The 17,130-nt window shown below is 40.6% G+C and overlaps 1 protein-coding gene across 1 annotated transcript in view; it reads right to left on the bottom strand.

Moving 5' to 3' along the window:
- Positions 1-17,130, bottom strand: part of LOC124720069 (plexin domain-containing protein 1) — a 450,028-nt gene that overhangs the window by 50,551 nt on the left and 382,347 nt on the right. The window contains exon 3 of the mRNA XM_047245336.1: positions 12,145-12,575. Coding sequence (XP_047101292.1) covers positions 12,145-12,575 — 431 coding nt within the window. The remainder of the gene's footprint in view (positions 1-12,144; positions 12,576-17,130) is intronic.

Here is a 17,130-nt window from a genome sequence, read left to right as displayed (position 1 = left end):
AAAGCTGGTCACATTTTAAATGTGACTACTACACGAGTGTCAGTTCAAAATCTTCCTATGCAGAACTATTTGTCTTGCTGTAAACATGTGTACTGTCTAGCTTCTCCAGGTACCTCCCATCTCCAAATCTTGAATAGCTTTTATTAACCACCTGAAAATGACAACATTCCAGAAGCAATGAAATATGAGGTGAGCTGTGTGCTGTCCAAAACAAAGACAAGTGGAATAGTTCCTTTTGCTCTAACAATTTAAATAAATACTTTTTATTCACCTTCTTATTTCTTTCACATGAACTGAAATGATCTTATGGCATTATTGGCTAGCAAACGCCTATTTGTATTGTGCAACTCCCTGGACTAAATCTTTCTAAACTGACAGAAAAAAAAAACCAAGAGGGAGAAAGAGACAGAAAATCACATCGCCAAGGAGGATTGTGTGCTGTGTGACAAAGCCAGTAGCCATGTTTCTTGTTGTTGTTGTTGTTGTCTTCAGTCCTGAGACTGGTTTGATGCAGCTCTCCATGCTACTGTATCCTGTGCAAGCTTCTTCATCTCCCAGTACCTACTGCAACCTACATCCTTCTGAATCTGCTTAGTGTATTCATCTCTTGGTCTCCCTCTACGATTTTTACCCTCCACGCTGCCCTCCAATGCTAAATTTGTGATCCCTTGATGCCTCAAAACATGTCCTACCAACCGATCCCTTCTTCTAGTCAAGTTGTGCCACAAACTTCTCTTCTCCCCAATCATATTCAATACTTCCTCATTAGTTACGTGATCTACCCACCTTATCTTCAGCATTCTTCTGTGGCACCAATTTCGAAAGCGTCTATTCTCTTCTTGTCCAAACTGGTTACCGTCCATGTTTCACTTCCATACATGGCTACACTCCATACAAATACTTTCAGAAACGACTTCCTGACACTTAAATCTATACTCGATGTTAACAAATTTCTCTTCTTCAGAAACTCTTTCCTTGCCATTGCCAGTCTACATTTTATATCCTCTCTACTTCGACCATCATCAGTTATTTTGCTCCCTAAATAGCAAAACTCCTTTACTACTTTAAGTGTCTCATTTCCTAATCTAATCCGCTCAGCATCACCTGATTTAATTTGACTACATTCCATTATCCTCGTTTTGCTTTTGTTGATGTTCACTTATATCCTAATTTCAAGACACTGTCCATTCCGTTCAACTGCTCATCCAGGTCCTTTGCTGTCTCTGACAGAATTACAATGTCATCGGCAAACCTCAAAGTTTTTACTTCTTCTCCATGAATTTTAATACCTACTACGAATTTTTCTTTTGTTTCCTTTACTGCTTGCTCAATATACAGATTGAATAACATTGGGGAGAGGCTACAACCCTGTCTCACTCCCTTCCCAACCACTGCTTCCCTTTCATGCCCCTCGACTCTTATAACTGCCATCTGGTTTCTGTACAAATTCTAAATAGCCTTTCGCTCCCTGTATTTTACCCCAGCCACCTTCAGAATTTGAAAGAGAGTATTCCAGTTAACATTGTCAAAAGCTTTCTCTAAGTCTACAAATGCTAGAAACGTAGGTTTGCCTTTTCTTAATCTTTCTTCTAAGATAAGTTGTAAGGTTAGTATTGCCTCACGTGTTCCAACATTTCTACGGAATCCAAACTGATCTTCCCCGAGGTCCGCTTCTACCAGTTTTTCCATTCGTCTGTAAAGAATTCGCGTTAGTATTTTGCAGCTGTGACTTATTAAACTTATAGTTCGGTAACTTTCACAGCTGTCAACACCTGCTTTCTTTGGGATGTTTCTATGTCTGAAAAATGATGTCTATTCAAATTTCACGCCATTTGCATACGAGTGGCACTAATATTGCTACTGAGGACGTAAATCAGGTTTGCTTTAAATACCCACTATAACCGTTGTGATCATCAGTTACCTTTAAGATTGGACAGGGGTCAGAGTTACTAAAGAATCCCTTTAAGGCAACAAAGATGCCATTATCGACACCGCGCCAAGTTTAAATCAGGCCGTGTAGTAGAGCTAAGAGAAAGTGAATGTTCCTTCAGCGACATAACGAACGCTTGGCAGGAGTATAGCCACTGTACGTGACTTCTGGCAGCAGTGGTTACGAGAATCTACTGTCGCAAGAAGAATGCCATGTGGCACTAGCGAGAGGGAAGACCATCACATTCTGCATGTGGCTCTGTCACATTGTGGCTCTGAGCACTATGGGACTTAACATCTATGGTCATCAGTCCTCTGGAACTTAGAAATACTTAAACCTAACTAACCTAAGGACATCACACAACACCCAGCCATCACGAGGCAGAGAAAATCTCAGACCCCGCCGGGAATCGAACCCGGGAACCCGGGCGTGGGAAGCGAGAACGCTACCGCACGACCACGAGATGGGGGCTGTCACATTGTAACGCATCTGCAGCAGCAATTTGAGCAGCGGTTGGCGCCACAGTGACAGCAAATTGTTACAAATCTGTTACTTCAAGGACAACTCTCAGCCAAACACCATATAATATGCACCCAACTGACCCCAAACCACCACCATTTGCGACTTCACTGGTGTCAAGTTGTAACAACAACAACGCTGTACTATTGTACATATCAATAATATTTTTTTTTCTTCTGATTTTTCGATAAATTAGTGTAATCAATGTTCCGATTTCATTTCTTTTTTGTTTCATGTCATTGTGTTAAGAAAACTGTAAACAAATTTCAATGTGAATATTAATGTTTATGTCAAATGTCAAGCAATATTGTAATAGAATTGAAATGTAACAAATGTTGAGACTGTTGTAAGATGTTTAAAATTGTAACTGTGCGTCTGGTCCATACATAGGCAATGTGTTAGGATATGCAGAATGCAAAACCTCGGGTGAATACCCTGTCTATAAGGGAGCGGTAAAAGGTGGATGGCAGGCGAGCACGAGAAAATGCACGCGGGTGTTGTACGGCACAAAGGGCTCAGCTGTAGTAGTCTGAGTTGGGCATTGGTCTGAGCAACACGTTCTGGATCGAGGAGGCTCTCCTGGAAGACGTAGTTTCATTGAGCCTCTGATATGCCGTTCCGACGCCTATACAGCATGGCAGAATTCCATAGGCACTAAATGGAAATGTATTGCGACGCTATGAAGAAGTAAAGTGCCGATACATCAAGAGCCATTGCTGTGGTTGTATGTGTGCTCCGTGCCTCACCATCTCGCCGCCCGCCAACTGCCGCATCGATACGAACAGGTTGAAACTTTTAGTACTGTGTTCGTGTGGACCAGTGTTACTTTTGTTCCTGACTGTTCAATAACAACTTAAATTTTACCAGAACTGTCCTATCATTTAATTATCCTCACCACTAACCTAGCGAGGGTCCTTTCCAAATGTGCAATTCGAGTGTCCCGAAATAAAGAAGTTTATGTTAATAATAATTACCTGCAGACCTAGCTATGTTAGAATGATGTTTAAAGAACTTTTTTGTTAATGAACTAATAGACGAATAACAAAGGTCTGACAAAGTTGGAAGATAATTTTGATATTAATTTAGTAGTGAAGTTTAATCATTTCGAGACAGATATAATGGTATTTAAATGAGCAGGAAATAAGATAAAAAGAGTAGTAACTCATATAGTGGAAATTTTGAGCACACAATGATTTCAGTAATTTTTTTTTATACAGTGATCATAACAGTTTCAGGTCCCCCCCCCCCCCTTTAAAAAATTCATTTGAATTCTGAAGTGTTCTAAACTGATTTGACCAGCAAAGTCAAAGCCAAAATAGAAACCAAAATTTATCAGTGTTTTACCATTATCAAAACTGACATTGTGTGTGTGTTTCTAGGATAACCTATGCCCGATTTTAATCAGATCAATAGACAGTACGAAGTTTTGTAGTAAACATTATAGTGTAATGTTATGTATTTATGGTTTATCCATATTAGTACAGAAAGTGAAATTATCAGTTCAGTAGATTTTCTGGTTCTAAAATTTACCATATTATGCAGTGTTATTACGTGCGGCTTTGCATGAACGTACATCTACTTATACAGGGAAGAAACTCAGTTAATGCCTAATTAGGCTGGCGACCGTATTATTAACAAATTGGCAGCATCTTCTGTGTTGTTTCTTGTCCATCCTGACGTGCGGTTGCATTTCAAACTTGCTAGACGTATCATTGTTATTACAGAGTAGATGTAAGTCTGATTTGCCTCCATTCAGGTACACGCGGTCAATATCTATACAAAAATCCTTTCTCGTAAGGTGAAGCCCGTCAACTTACCATAGTACAAGCTTTAATGAGTATCGTGTGCCCCGCGCGCACGTTACAAAGTGAGAGCTCACTGAAGGGTGCGGTGGAGGCCTGTCGTGTTTTCTGATAAAAGCTGGTTCTACCTCGGTGCCAGTAACTGTCGTGTTTTTAGGAGGGGTCAGTTGAGGGCTTGCAACCAACCAGACCGGGTGCAAGACACACTGGGACTGTACCTGGAGTTATGGTCTGGGGTGTGATTTCATATGACACAAGGAACACACTCGTGGTTACGCCATGCACACCGACTGCAAATCTGTACCAGGGTGTACATGCGGACAAGGCTAAAAATTCTTGGGATTTTCCCAGTATTCCTGGTTAAAACTACACTTTTTCCCCCTGGTGAAATTACACTTTTTCCTGAGTGAAAGTATATTTTTTTTCGTGTTTTAAGTAACAACATACTTTCCCCTCAGAGCTGCAAAAGACATCAATTCTTTGAATAGTCAATGTTTTATTCACCGAATAGAAGTTCCCGACACTTTAGGGGGGGGGGGGGGGGGGGGGGGGGGGGGGGACGCTTTTATAAAGGTCTTTGATGCTACAGCGATTCAAGAGTTTCTGTGTAAATTGTAGGACCACTCAAGTCTTCTATTGTCTCGGACACACGATATTAAGTCTTCTATTGTCTCGGACACACGATATTCTATATACGAGTGTGGGATGGTAAACTCCTACCTACTGCGCGGCAGGTTTGCGTGGGCAGGTTGAAAATCAGTCGCTGCAGTGGTCAAACGGCACCGATAATTACTTGTTGGGCAATCCATAGATGTTTTAGAGGAAGACCCATGGAGTTTTTATGTCACTATGTGCTTATTGTGTCACTGGCTATTGTTAATTATAAAATTACTATGGCAGACTCTTGAATCAGCCTTGTTAGAGGCAAGACTTATTTTCAGACACTCTTTCTGAAAGTCATGGTATCTAAGCAGACTTACTTTTGAATGTAGAACAATTTGTTTCTAATGTTTGACAGTACGAGGTACTTACAGAAAGTTACATATGTATACTGAAAGTGTGGATTATATTGTACATGAAGGTCAAATACATAGTTGACTGACGAAAAGAAAAGTTTGTATGCCTACTCATTTCATAAGTAGAAAGAGTCTTGGATGTTCCTGTACCTAGCGTTACTGAACAGAGAATTAGTCCATAGAGTTTCCAGCAGCCGGCTCTCCCATAAAGAAGAGTGGCTGCAAATCCCAAGTAAGTCATCTCAAAGAAGTGTGAAGTCTGTATGGCTACTTTCACACTTTAAATGTGTCACAAAACATTAGAATGCATGGCAAAATTTACAGTGCACGTTTTTGTACTACGAAAGTGTAAACACAAATTCCACCAAGTACAGCACAGGAGCTTCCAAAGCACTTCAATCGAGATTGCGATGCACTTTTGTCAGCCAATTACAGATATATTCAGAGCACAAGTCATGTGACATAGTTAGGTAATAGCAACATCACTGTTAAGCAGCGCGAATGCAGAAATAAGCAAAGCTAATGATTTAAAGTAATATACACACTGTATAGCTGCAACAAAAGCTAAGCTTTCACATATAATATTAGTTGTCAAAAAGTTTTTGCTGGTTTTTTCCCCCCAAAGAAGTGGTTAGGCAGAATCGTAAGAGCACAGCTTAGACTGCAGCTGCTGAATATTTCTGCACAATTATAAATTTCACTGCTGTGCATCGAACATTTCATGTGTTACCTGCCTGGATTTTCTGCTCTAGGGAAAAGTAAGTGCTTGATGGAACATATATGCAATCACATGTGAAATTGCTCAAGAACTCACTTAGCATTCTTTTAAGGATAATTAAATTTTTGCCATCCTTATTGTATAATTTGTAATCTGTAAAAGAATTCAAATAAATATGAAGAACTAGCCTTGAAACTTTGTCTTTTTTAGCGTGTGTTAACCTTTACTATACATCAAACACAAAGGTTCCAGTAAATTTTACATAATAGCATAAATGGCTGGTCTTTTGGCCCTAAAATTTTTCTGAGAGGCTGGTCGTAAGCGTTGAGTTTTGAACGAGATCCAACACTGTGTGATTCAATAAATTTATCACACATTCTCACAAGTAACATAATTCATCTTGAGTAAAACGAAATTTAGCTTTAAGTAACGCTTCTCAAACCACCATTCACAATAACCTGTTAGAAATGTAAACAGTTGTGAGTCATGCTATCAAGAGCAGTTTGTTGTATTGCAGAGTCTTCATCACAGTCATCGAAACGAGGCTAATGAGAAAGACATATCGAAAGCACTTCTTTGAAACTGAAGTTTTATTTTGGTGTTATTCTCTCATTTTATTGCTGCAGTATTATTTTGAAGTAGCAGGCTAAACCAAAATACTTTGTTAGATTATCAGTTCCGAACACTCAAAATTTAAAATAAATTAACTGAAAACTAAAACAATGAAAAATTCCCGGAATTCTAAAAAATTCCCCCATTTTTCCTGGGTTTCTCCTATATGAAAAAATTCCACAGTTATTCCAAGATTTTCCAGGACATACACACCCTGCATACATCAATTTGGTGATACAACCTGCTAAGCTGCCATTTGTGAACAGCATCCAACAGCATTTTTTCCAAGAGGATAATGCTTGCATGCATACCACTGTTGAGGGGGGGCAGTGCATGTGCGTGGCCGTGATTCGTGCACTCTGGCATCAATGTAGGTTAGTTTCCACTGGATGTGGAAGATGGGTTCATGTTGTACATTAACAATTGACAGTTAAGAAATTTGTTGTTGTTGTTGTTGTTGTTGTGGTCTTCAGTCCTGAGGCTGGTTTGATGCAGCTCTCCATGCTATTCTATCCTGTGCAAGCTTCTTCATCTCCCAGTACCTATTGCAGCCTACATCCTTCTGAATCTGCTTAGTGTATTCATCTCTTGGTCTCCCTCTACGATTTTTACCCTCCACGCTGCCCTCCAATACTAAATTGGTGATCCCTCGATGTCTCAGAACATGTCCTACCAACCGATCCCTTCTTCTAGTCAAGTTGTGCCACAAGCTCCTCTTCTCCCCAATCCTATTCAATACCTGCTCATTAGTGATGTGATCTACCCATCTAATCTTCTGCATTCTTCTGTAGCACCACATTTCAAAAGCTTCTACTCTCTTCTTGTCTAAACTATTTATCGTCCACGTTTAACTTCCATACATGGCTACACTCCATACAAATACTTTCAGAAATGACTTCCTAACACTTAAATCTATACTCGATGTTAACAAATTTCTCTTTTTCAGAAACGCTTTCCTTGCCATTGCCAGTCTACATTTTATATCCTCTCTACTTCGACCAGCATCAGTTATTTTGCTCCCCAAACAGCAAAACTCCTTTTACTATTTTAAGTGTCTCATTTCCTAATCTAAATCCCTCAGCATCACCCGACTTAATTCGACTACATTCCATTATCCTCGTGTTGCTTTTGTTGATGTTCCTCTTATACCCTCCTTTCAAGACACTGTCCATTCCATTCAACTGCTCTTCCAAGTCCTTTGCTGTCTCTGACAGAATTACAATGTCATCGACGAACCTCGAAGTTTTTATTTCTTCTCCATGGATTTCAATTCCTACTCCGAACTTTTCTTTTGTTTCCTTTATTGCTTGCTCAATATACAGATTGAATAACGTCGGGGATAGGCTACAACCCTGTCTCACTCGGTTCCCAACCACTGCTTCCCTTTCATACCCCTCGACTCTTATACCTGCAATCTGATTTCTGTACAAATTGTAAATAGCCTTTCGCTCCCTGTATTTTACCCCTGCCACCTTTAGAATTTGAAAGAGAGTATTCCAGTCAACATTGTCAAAAAGCTTTCTCCAAGTCTACAAATGCTAGAAACGTAGGTTTGCGTTTCCTTAATCTTTCTTCCAAGGTAAGTCGTAGGGTCTGTATTGCCTCACGTGTTACAACATTTCTACGGAATCCAAACTGATCTTCCCCGAGGTCGGCTTCTATCAGTTTTTCCATTCGTCTGTAAAGAATTCGCGTTAGTATTTTGCAGCTGTGACTTATTAAACAGATAGTTCGGTAATTTTCACATCTGTCAACACTTGCTTTCTTTGGGATTGGAATTACTATATTCTTCTTGAAGCCCGAGGGTATTTCGCCTGTCTCATACATCTTCCTCACCAGATGGTAGAGTTTTGTCAGGACTGGCTCTCCCAAGGCTGTCAGTAGTTCTAATGGAATGTTGTCTACTCCGGGGGCCTTGTTTCGACTCAGGTCTTTCAGTGCTCTGTCAAACTCTTCACGCAGTATCATATCTCCCATTTCATCTTCATCTACCACCTCTTCCATTTCCATAATATTGTCCTCAATAAGATCGCCCCTGTATACACCCTCTATATACTCCTTCCACCTTTCTGCTTTCCCTTCTTTGCTTAGAACTGGGTTGCCATCTGAGCTCTTGATATTCATATAAGTCGTTCTCTTTTCTCCAAAGGTCTCTTTAATTTTCCTATAAGCAGTATCTATCTTACCCCTAGTGAGATAAGCTTCTACATCCTTAAATTTGTCCTCTAGCCATCCCTGCTTAGCCATTTTGCACTTCCTGTCAATCTCATTTTTGAGACGTTTGTATTCCTTTTTGCCTGCTTCATTTACTGCATTTTTATATTTTCTCCTTTCATCAATTAAATTCAATATATCTTCTGTTACCCAGGGATTTCTACTAGCCCTCGTCTTTTTACCCACTTGTTCCTTTGCTGCCTTCACTACTTCATCCCTCAGAGCTACCCATTCTTCTTCTACTGTATTTCTTTCCCCAATTCCTGTCAACTGTTCCCTTATGCTGTCCCTGAAACTCTGTACAACCTCTGGTTTAGTCAGTTTATCGAGGTCCCATCTCCTTAAATTCCCACCTAAGAAATTTATGGAATTGTTTGTTTCATGTTTACAATTTTTATTTACAAAATTTATATTGTCCTTAAGAAGCAAGAATTTATAACTTACAACCTTTTAACAACGTAGGTTACATTTGATATTTGCAGAAATATTTGTTTTGGAAATGACATCGAACTGTGAATATAAGATCTTTGTATCCTCTTAGAAGTAACAACACCTATATATGCTGGGTGATTCAACAATGATGATACAATTTTTCAGTGATGATGGACAACGGTAAAACTATAAATTTGAGATAAAGGACCCTGGTCCAGAATCAACTGGGTCAGAAATTTTAAAGGAAAATTGTTCTGATACCTCTAACAGTGGAATAGATGCATCAGTTCCGTTGTAGCTAAAATTGCAAGACAGGCACCATTCTGAGATATTAGGATGGGCGAAAGCAAGAAAAAGAATGTACCGTAAACATGGGCAGTACATGATGTGTTTCTCACAGTAGCGAAGCTGAACAAGTGGTCATATCTCTTACAGAATGCACTTTAGAGCTCATGTTTACTGGACTTTTTTCTTGTTTTGGACCATACTATCACCTTTGAAAGTGGTCTACCCTATACCTTAGCAACAACAATGTAAGTACACGTATTGCACTATCACAGGAATAAGAACAATTTTCACGTATAACTTTCAGCTAGGTATAGTGTCCCTTACCTCAGATTTGTACATTTACCCTTCCCCATAATCCTTGAAAATTGATATGACGGAATTATCCTGTATGTGGAAATGTGACATCTTTACGTTTGAATATTCTGACCTCCTTCAATTTTGTTGACAAATGCACCGAGACATTAAAAATGTGTACATTCACATAAATATATCTACAAATTCTACACCTAACAACAATGTAACTATGCTGGAAATCCCAAGCAATTCTCTTGTTTGTCATAGTTTTATAAAAATTGTAGCCACAATGTGCAACACTTTAATATACATAAGTTTTCTTACGGGGCGCCATACATTAAAAAGAAAAATAACTATATTTTAACATATTGTAAACACCTTCCTACACCAGTCTTTGAATAGGTCCTGTGAATAATGTCACAGGGTGCTCTGATTAATCAGTCACTATTCAGAAACCGTAAAGCCAGTCTAATAGGACACTCTTCAGGGTGTGTGTTACGGACTAATTTTGTAATAGTAAAGTAATTTGTGACCCGCAGGCTGATCACAGTCAAAAAAAGGCAATATATGCATTTTCACTGGAAATTCACTTCAGCATTGTCACCTTCGTTTTTAAAATTTTTTGAGCAGCTCCTCACACATCTACTGGACACAAAATGAAGATGACAATCGAAGCAGTAATGTCACTATTTGCTGTATGAAGAAAGGAAAGGTGCCTAGGGATTCTAAGCCCTACAATGAAAATAGTTGAAGTAAGAAGCAAAGTAACACGACATAAACTATAAAATTGTTTGAAGGATGTTTGCAAAAGAATTCAATTATCCAAAATGGAAAAAATTCTGCAGTTGTCTTCTTCTTTCTTGTCAAGGAGAACAACGCGCAAATTACAAACCATCTGCCGTCTCTCCATAATGAAAGACACAATCACTACGATCACCACCAACTGCATACAATAAAAACCATTGTATTTTAATCAAGCAGAGGTAGCTCCATACATTGATACAATACAAAGTGTCATATGAAAGTCATGATCAAAATCACAGAATTCCAGCAGGAATTGCTTTATTTGGCACTGATACATTTCGGATAAGCTTTTGACTGTTTCAACAAAATCTGTACTGACCAATGATTCAACCTGTGTTAGTGTACTGATGAATCTATAGACATCAGTTCTACGACAACCATTTGACTCCATTAGGACTGTGGAAATATCACAATTCAATGAGGAATCAAGTGTAGAAATTTGGTATCATCTACGGCCCTACACCCTTGCACCAGCTTTTTGGTGTTTTAAAGTGGCAAAAGGAGGAGGAATATACAGTAGGCAAAATATATATATAACAACATTGTCCTCTTTGCTTTTAGAAAAGAGGATCTTTCTTTCATAGTTTAAATTTGGTAAGGTGAATTTTAAAATAGCCCTCAAAGTGAATTACATTAAGTCTAAAATAATGCACAATTACCAATACCATAAAGGAGATCACACAAATTAACAATGAAGTTGTGGAACTATCTCCTAACAGGTTTTATGTAGGTCCGTTGAAGTCAATGACTTTATGATCAGGAAACAAACCAAACCAAAGATAAAAAATGGTTCAACTGCTACTGACAAGTAAATACAGTTTTCTGAACAGTGATCATAAACTAGCCATTTCAGAAAAAAACGTCAGTCTGTACCATTATTCTTGGTTTATGGCAGTGAGATCTCCATTTTTATTGTGGAACCCACAAGAAACAGACTGGCAGCACAGCTAACCCTCGTGTCCCTATACAAGAAAGCCTCCATCATTTCTCATCCTATTTAGCTGACTTTTCATCAGCTCCCTCTCAATTTACCTGACTCGACTTTTAATCAGCTTTCTACAATTCCACATGACTAAACCAATTCTTCATAAGCTTCCAATTACACCAGGACAAACCAACCCAAATTTTTGTCAGCTTTCAATGACCTCACTCTTCCACTCCAACATTTTGTCACATTCCACCCCCCCCCCCCCACCAAAGCAACCAAACTTCGCATTAGCTTCCATGACCCACCCACACAAACTACTTTTCATAAGCTTCCCACCTTAATAAACCAAGTTTTCACCAGATCCCACCATTAAACCCACCTACCCCAACCAAATTAACTTTCTGTGAGCTTTCACTATCTAACCCAACCAACCAAATTTTTCCATCAGTTTATAACACTATTCAACTGTTAGACACAATCCACTCTTCCCCAGCCTCCCATTCAGCCAGTCATCGCTCCTCCTGACCAGAACATTTAAACGTTCCCCATTTTCGGGAGGGATGTCCAATCCAAAAGCAGATTCGTACCTCGTCGGTGCGGCTGATGTTGTGGCTCTTGAAGGTCTGGTTGGTGAAGATCTGCGGGTAGCGGTCCGGGTCGTTGCTGTCGTCTGCACTCGTAGCCGCCTCTGTCTCCGTAACGGTGCCTGAAATGTCTCTTGGGGGCTGGCCGCCTGTCGCCGGGACAGGATGACCTGCCGCACCTGCAGCCGCCGCCGCCGTCGCTGTCGACGTCTGCGTCGGCAGGATCGCGGTGGGCACTGGGCTCTGGGCTGACGTCACGCCACCGTCGCCACTGCGGGCGCCGGAGACGGCAGTGGCCACTGTGGGGGCGGGGGGTGCGCCGGACGGCACGGTGCTGCTGCTCAGGTTGGTGGCTGAGGTGGCCAGGGTGGTCGTCACGTTCCCCATCGCGTTCCCCATCTCCGTCACATTGGCGGCCGTGGGAGCGGGACCCGCTACCGACAGCATGCAGAAAACCGCAAGTGTCAGGACACTACAATACAGTACAGTACATGTGATTAAAGCTAGCACAGGCACATGCTTAAAGCTCTTGCAATGGACATGAAAGCCAATGTAGACATCACGTTTTCCAACATAAAAACAGGAATTTCACGGAGAGGGGCACTACCGAGAGTGAAAGCCGTAATCAGATGTGGCCGATTTTTGCGGCAAGGTGAGTAAGGAGATGCAAGATTGTTTTCTGCATCACAAGTAGAACTTACGAAATGCCATACAGGATAACGTTGTCTGCAGCTGAAAACCATATTTAATGTGCTGTTTCAAAAAATTGGCACACAGTCAGGATTTCTCCAAACTGCTTTGTTTCTGTGTACGTTTAGTTACAGCAAAATGACTGGTAAGGTCATATCATTTGTTAAGTGCTTTCCTTACTGCAAAGTGCATGCTACAGGAGTACGCTGCTTAAAGGCACAAGCGCACTGATTACTTTTCAAAAATGCGTGATTTTGGGATTACTGTGATCTCCAGCCAGATGACTTACTTTGATGTAGCTCTCCATGCTGTTCTATCCTTTGCAAGACTCTTCAGCTCTGAATAACTACTTCAACTTACGTGGCTTTATAATCTGATAACTGTATTCATCTCTCTGTCGCCCTCTATCATTTTTATCTTGCACATTTCCCTCCAATACTAAACTGGTGATCCTTTGCTGCTTCAGAATATGTCACACCAACTAACCCCTTCTTCTAAAGAGGTTGTGTTACAAATCTCTCTTCTCCCCAATTCCATTCAGTACCTCCTTAGTTACACGATCTACCCATCTAATTTTCAGTATTCTTCTGTAGCACCGAATTCTATTCTCTTCTTGTGTAAACTGTGTATAGTCCATGTTTTCTTTCCATTTAAGGCTACACTCCAGACAAACATTTTCAGAAAAGACTGCCTAACACTCAGATCTATATTCAATGTTAAATATATTTATGTTCTTAAGACAGACTTTTCCTGCCATTGCTAGTCTACTTTGGCCAGTTATTTTGCAACCCAAATAGCAAAACTCATCTACTACTTTCACTGTCTTGTTTCCTAATCTAATTTCCTCAGCTTCACCCGATTTAATTCGACTACATTCCATTATCCTACTTTTGCTTTTGTTGATGTTCATCTTATATTCTCCTTTCAAGACACTGTCCATCCTGTTCAACTGTTCTTCCGAGTCCTTTGTTGTCTTAGAGAATTACAATGTCAGTGGCAAACATCAATTCCTCCCCCCCCCCCTCCCTTCTGAATAATATCAGAAAAAGGGCAGATTACTGCTCACCATAAAGATGACCCATTGAGTTATACACACACACACACACACACACACACACACACACACACACACACACACACACACACACACACAAAAAAACTACCTCCAGCAGCTCCCACTGCAATCCGCTCTTGAGGTATGCTTGCCCGTTCGAACGGGTGTGCGAGTTTTCTTTGCTGAAGAAGGCTTTGGACAAAAGCTATAACGAGCAACAATTTTTTCACTGTGCCTGCCTGCAACTCAGCAGGTCATCTTTACGGTGAGCAGCAACCTATCCACCTCCTAATATTGCTGAGATTCCAGCCTGGAATTTCCACTATTTGAACATCATCAGAGAGAAGCTACAACCCTGTCTCACTACCTCCTCAACCATTGCCTACCTTTTGTGCTCCCTCAGGTCTCACAACTACCATTTACTTCCACACCAAGTTGTAAATAGGGATATATGCAAAACCTATAGTTTTAAGGTACAAAACAAGTATCCGTCATTTATTAATAGCAGAAATTATGCTATCAAAAACATTTAAATTTATTACTTTTCTATAAAGACAAAAACTGTCTAATACTGCACTGCAGTTTAAGGTTCAAAGTTCCTTAATATGCATAAATCTTTTTATGCCTGCTACAAAATAAAATAAGTAGCACTAACTTGAAAAGATCAACAACAAGCTAATCAATAAAAAATTCGTACCTAAACTTTGGTGCTGTTTGATTGGAATCACTGTCATTAGGTATAACATATGTATCTGACGCAGTCAAGTTTGTGGATTATGTCAGAGAAGTATCTACCACTGATAGTGCAGCTGAGATTTCCTTCCGAGCCCACTGGCACATTGTAGAAATGTGAACTTGTCTCTTGGACAGAGATCTTTTTTGACTATTATTTTTATAATGTGCACATACATAACTTCATGTGCAAGAGACGTAGATGTTTCTTTTTCTGTCACACTCAGTTTCTGGTGTGTCCATTGCGCTGAAAGCAGTCTGTAATACCACATTGTCAGTCACCTCTTTTTCCAATATCTATATTTTCGTTAGCTGCTTCATTTGTGGATACAGGCATTTTTCGGAGGTGTGTGTGTACGGCCAACAGCACCAAGCTAAAAATATGGGAAAATTTCTGATGCCTGCCTGACAATCGGTTCTACTGGATTATTACAGTCTTAATGTATTTTGTTTTTGTGTGCAGCTCTAGAAAGAGATGCCCGAACTCCAAAACAAACTTAACACGCGTGTTACTGTTGTCAACTTGTGAAGAAAAAAGGAACAAATGTGGGTCAAAGGGCATAAATAGAGTTAAATTCACAAGGATGTGCACGGCGTAAATGGAGACTACTGCACGGACTGTAGCAATGTCTCCAGATTGTGTGCATCCTTTCCAGTGAGCCGTGTGGACCTTTGTGATTTGCCACACTCCGGGCGGCCGGTAACAGCTGCAACCCCGCGTGTGCAACTGTTAACACTGACGCAGCAGTTCAACATCTCCTATGGTGTGGTGTACGATACTGTTCCCTAGAAGTTAAAATTTCGTAAAGTTGGTGCTCGTTGGGTGCCTAAGAACCTGAAAGACAACCACAAGGGACAGCAAATGATAACAAGCTTGGATAACTTAATGCATTATGCCACAGAAGGGCCTAACTTTCTGAAAGGAATCGTCACTGGTGACGAGTCCTGGGCATACCACTACACACCAGAAAGCGAGCACGCCTCTTCGAGGTGAAAACATGCTGGTTCCCCAATATGAAAAAGATTCAAAATGGACCCCATCTGCTAGGACAAGTGCTCCTGACAGTGTTCTGGGATTTGTATGGTGTGCGACTGAGGGGTTTTGGTGAACACGGGACCACTGTGAATGCTACAGCCTATACATCAAAACTTTGCTTAAGTTTTGTCGTGTCCTTCCTGACAGAAGACATAATGTTAATGCTGACTGTGTCAAACTTCTTCACAACAATGCCTCTATGTTGCTGTTCCTGCTCATGATAAAATCATGAAAGCTAGGTGGGAGGTGCACCAGCATCCACCATACAGCGCAGACCACGCACCCTCGTACTTTCAACTGTTTGGTCCCACAAAGAAACTCCTGGCCGGCCAACGCTGCTAAAGCAGACGCAAAGTTGGCAGTCCGTAAAAGGCTATATGCCAACCAAACTTACTTCAACAAACAGGGCATACTGAAACTGGTAGCACAATGGGAGAAATGTCTTGAGCATGTTGGTGACTGTAGAAAAGTAGGTAAAAGATTTAAGTTCACTTGTGATGTTACTGTCTTGTTACCTATTACACTTTTCAGTAATAAAATTATTGAGCGTTAACTTTCCGATCTTCCCTCACAGTGAGAAATGTGCTACTTTGCAACAAGCTGCCGTCTCCTCAATTTTACTACAGAGCTGCTACTCATCTGCTATTGATCAATGAAAATAAACCATTTATTTACTTTAGGTGTCCCGATTCAGAAGGTAATTCCTAAACACAAGACAGAGAGGAAAAAATGCAAGAAAAGCCAACACACTTGCCCTCAGGTCAACACAGTGGGGAAGCCTCCAAGGTCACAGCTTGCTGAACTGAGATTAATTAGTTTTATCCTTATCCTAACTCCAATTCCCACAATTCAGAGTCCATCTTGGGATATCAATAATTATGAAATGTATAGATTGCTACTCACTGTAAATATGACACAGTGAGTTGCAGAGAAGCAAAATGAGAAGGAAGTTACACATAGCTACTGGCCAAAACCTTCTTTAGAAAGAAAACCACCCATCTCCATACAAGCAAACACACCTCATGTGCACACGGTCACTACCTCCTCCCAGAATACGACACCAACTCGCGGCCAAGACACCCTGTCCTAATTCCTTCGCAACCTCCACACCTTCTTTCCTATCTGCTTCACCTGGTCCTCAATCCAGTATCCTACCTCATTCTATGTTGACAACCTACTATCAGAGGGCTCCATCCACATCTCTGTCCACATTAAACTCTCCTACCACTAACACCATCTGCATTTTGATAGCCATCCCTTTCATACAGACTGGCCAACCAGGGACGGCACACATGTTGTGAAAAAAAAACTCCCTTTCCCAGTATGTTGAAGGTCTCAACAAGGTTTTCACAGACAGGCACTATCCCCCAGCCCTAGCCCGCAAACAGATTTTCTGCGCCTCCTAAAGTAGTGTTATATCGCCCACCCAAACTGCAGAACATCCTACTAGTCCATCCATATGTCACATCTAACCCCA

Source organism: Schistocerca piceifrons, chromosome 11 (genome assembly GCF_021461385.2).
Source record: "Schistocerca piceifrons isolate TAMUIC-IGC-003096 chromosome 11, iqSchPice1.1, whole genome shotgun sequence".
In the NCBI taxonomy this organism is placed as follows: domain Eukaryota; kingdom Metazoa; phylum Arthropoda; class Insecta; order Orthoptera; family Acrididae; genus Schistocerca; species Schistocerca piceifrons.
The sequence above is the reverse complement of the archived record's forward strand: the minus strand, read 5'-3'. Positions and strand labels throughout refer to the sequence as shown.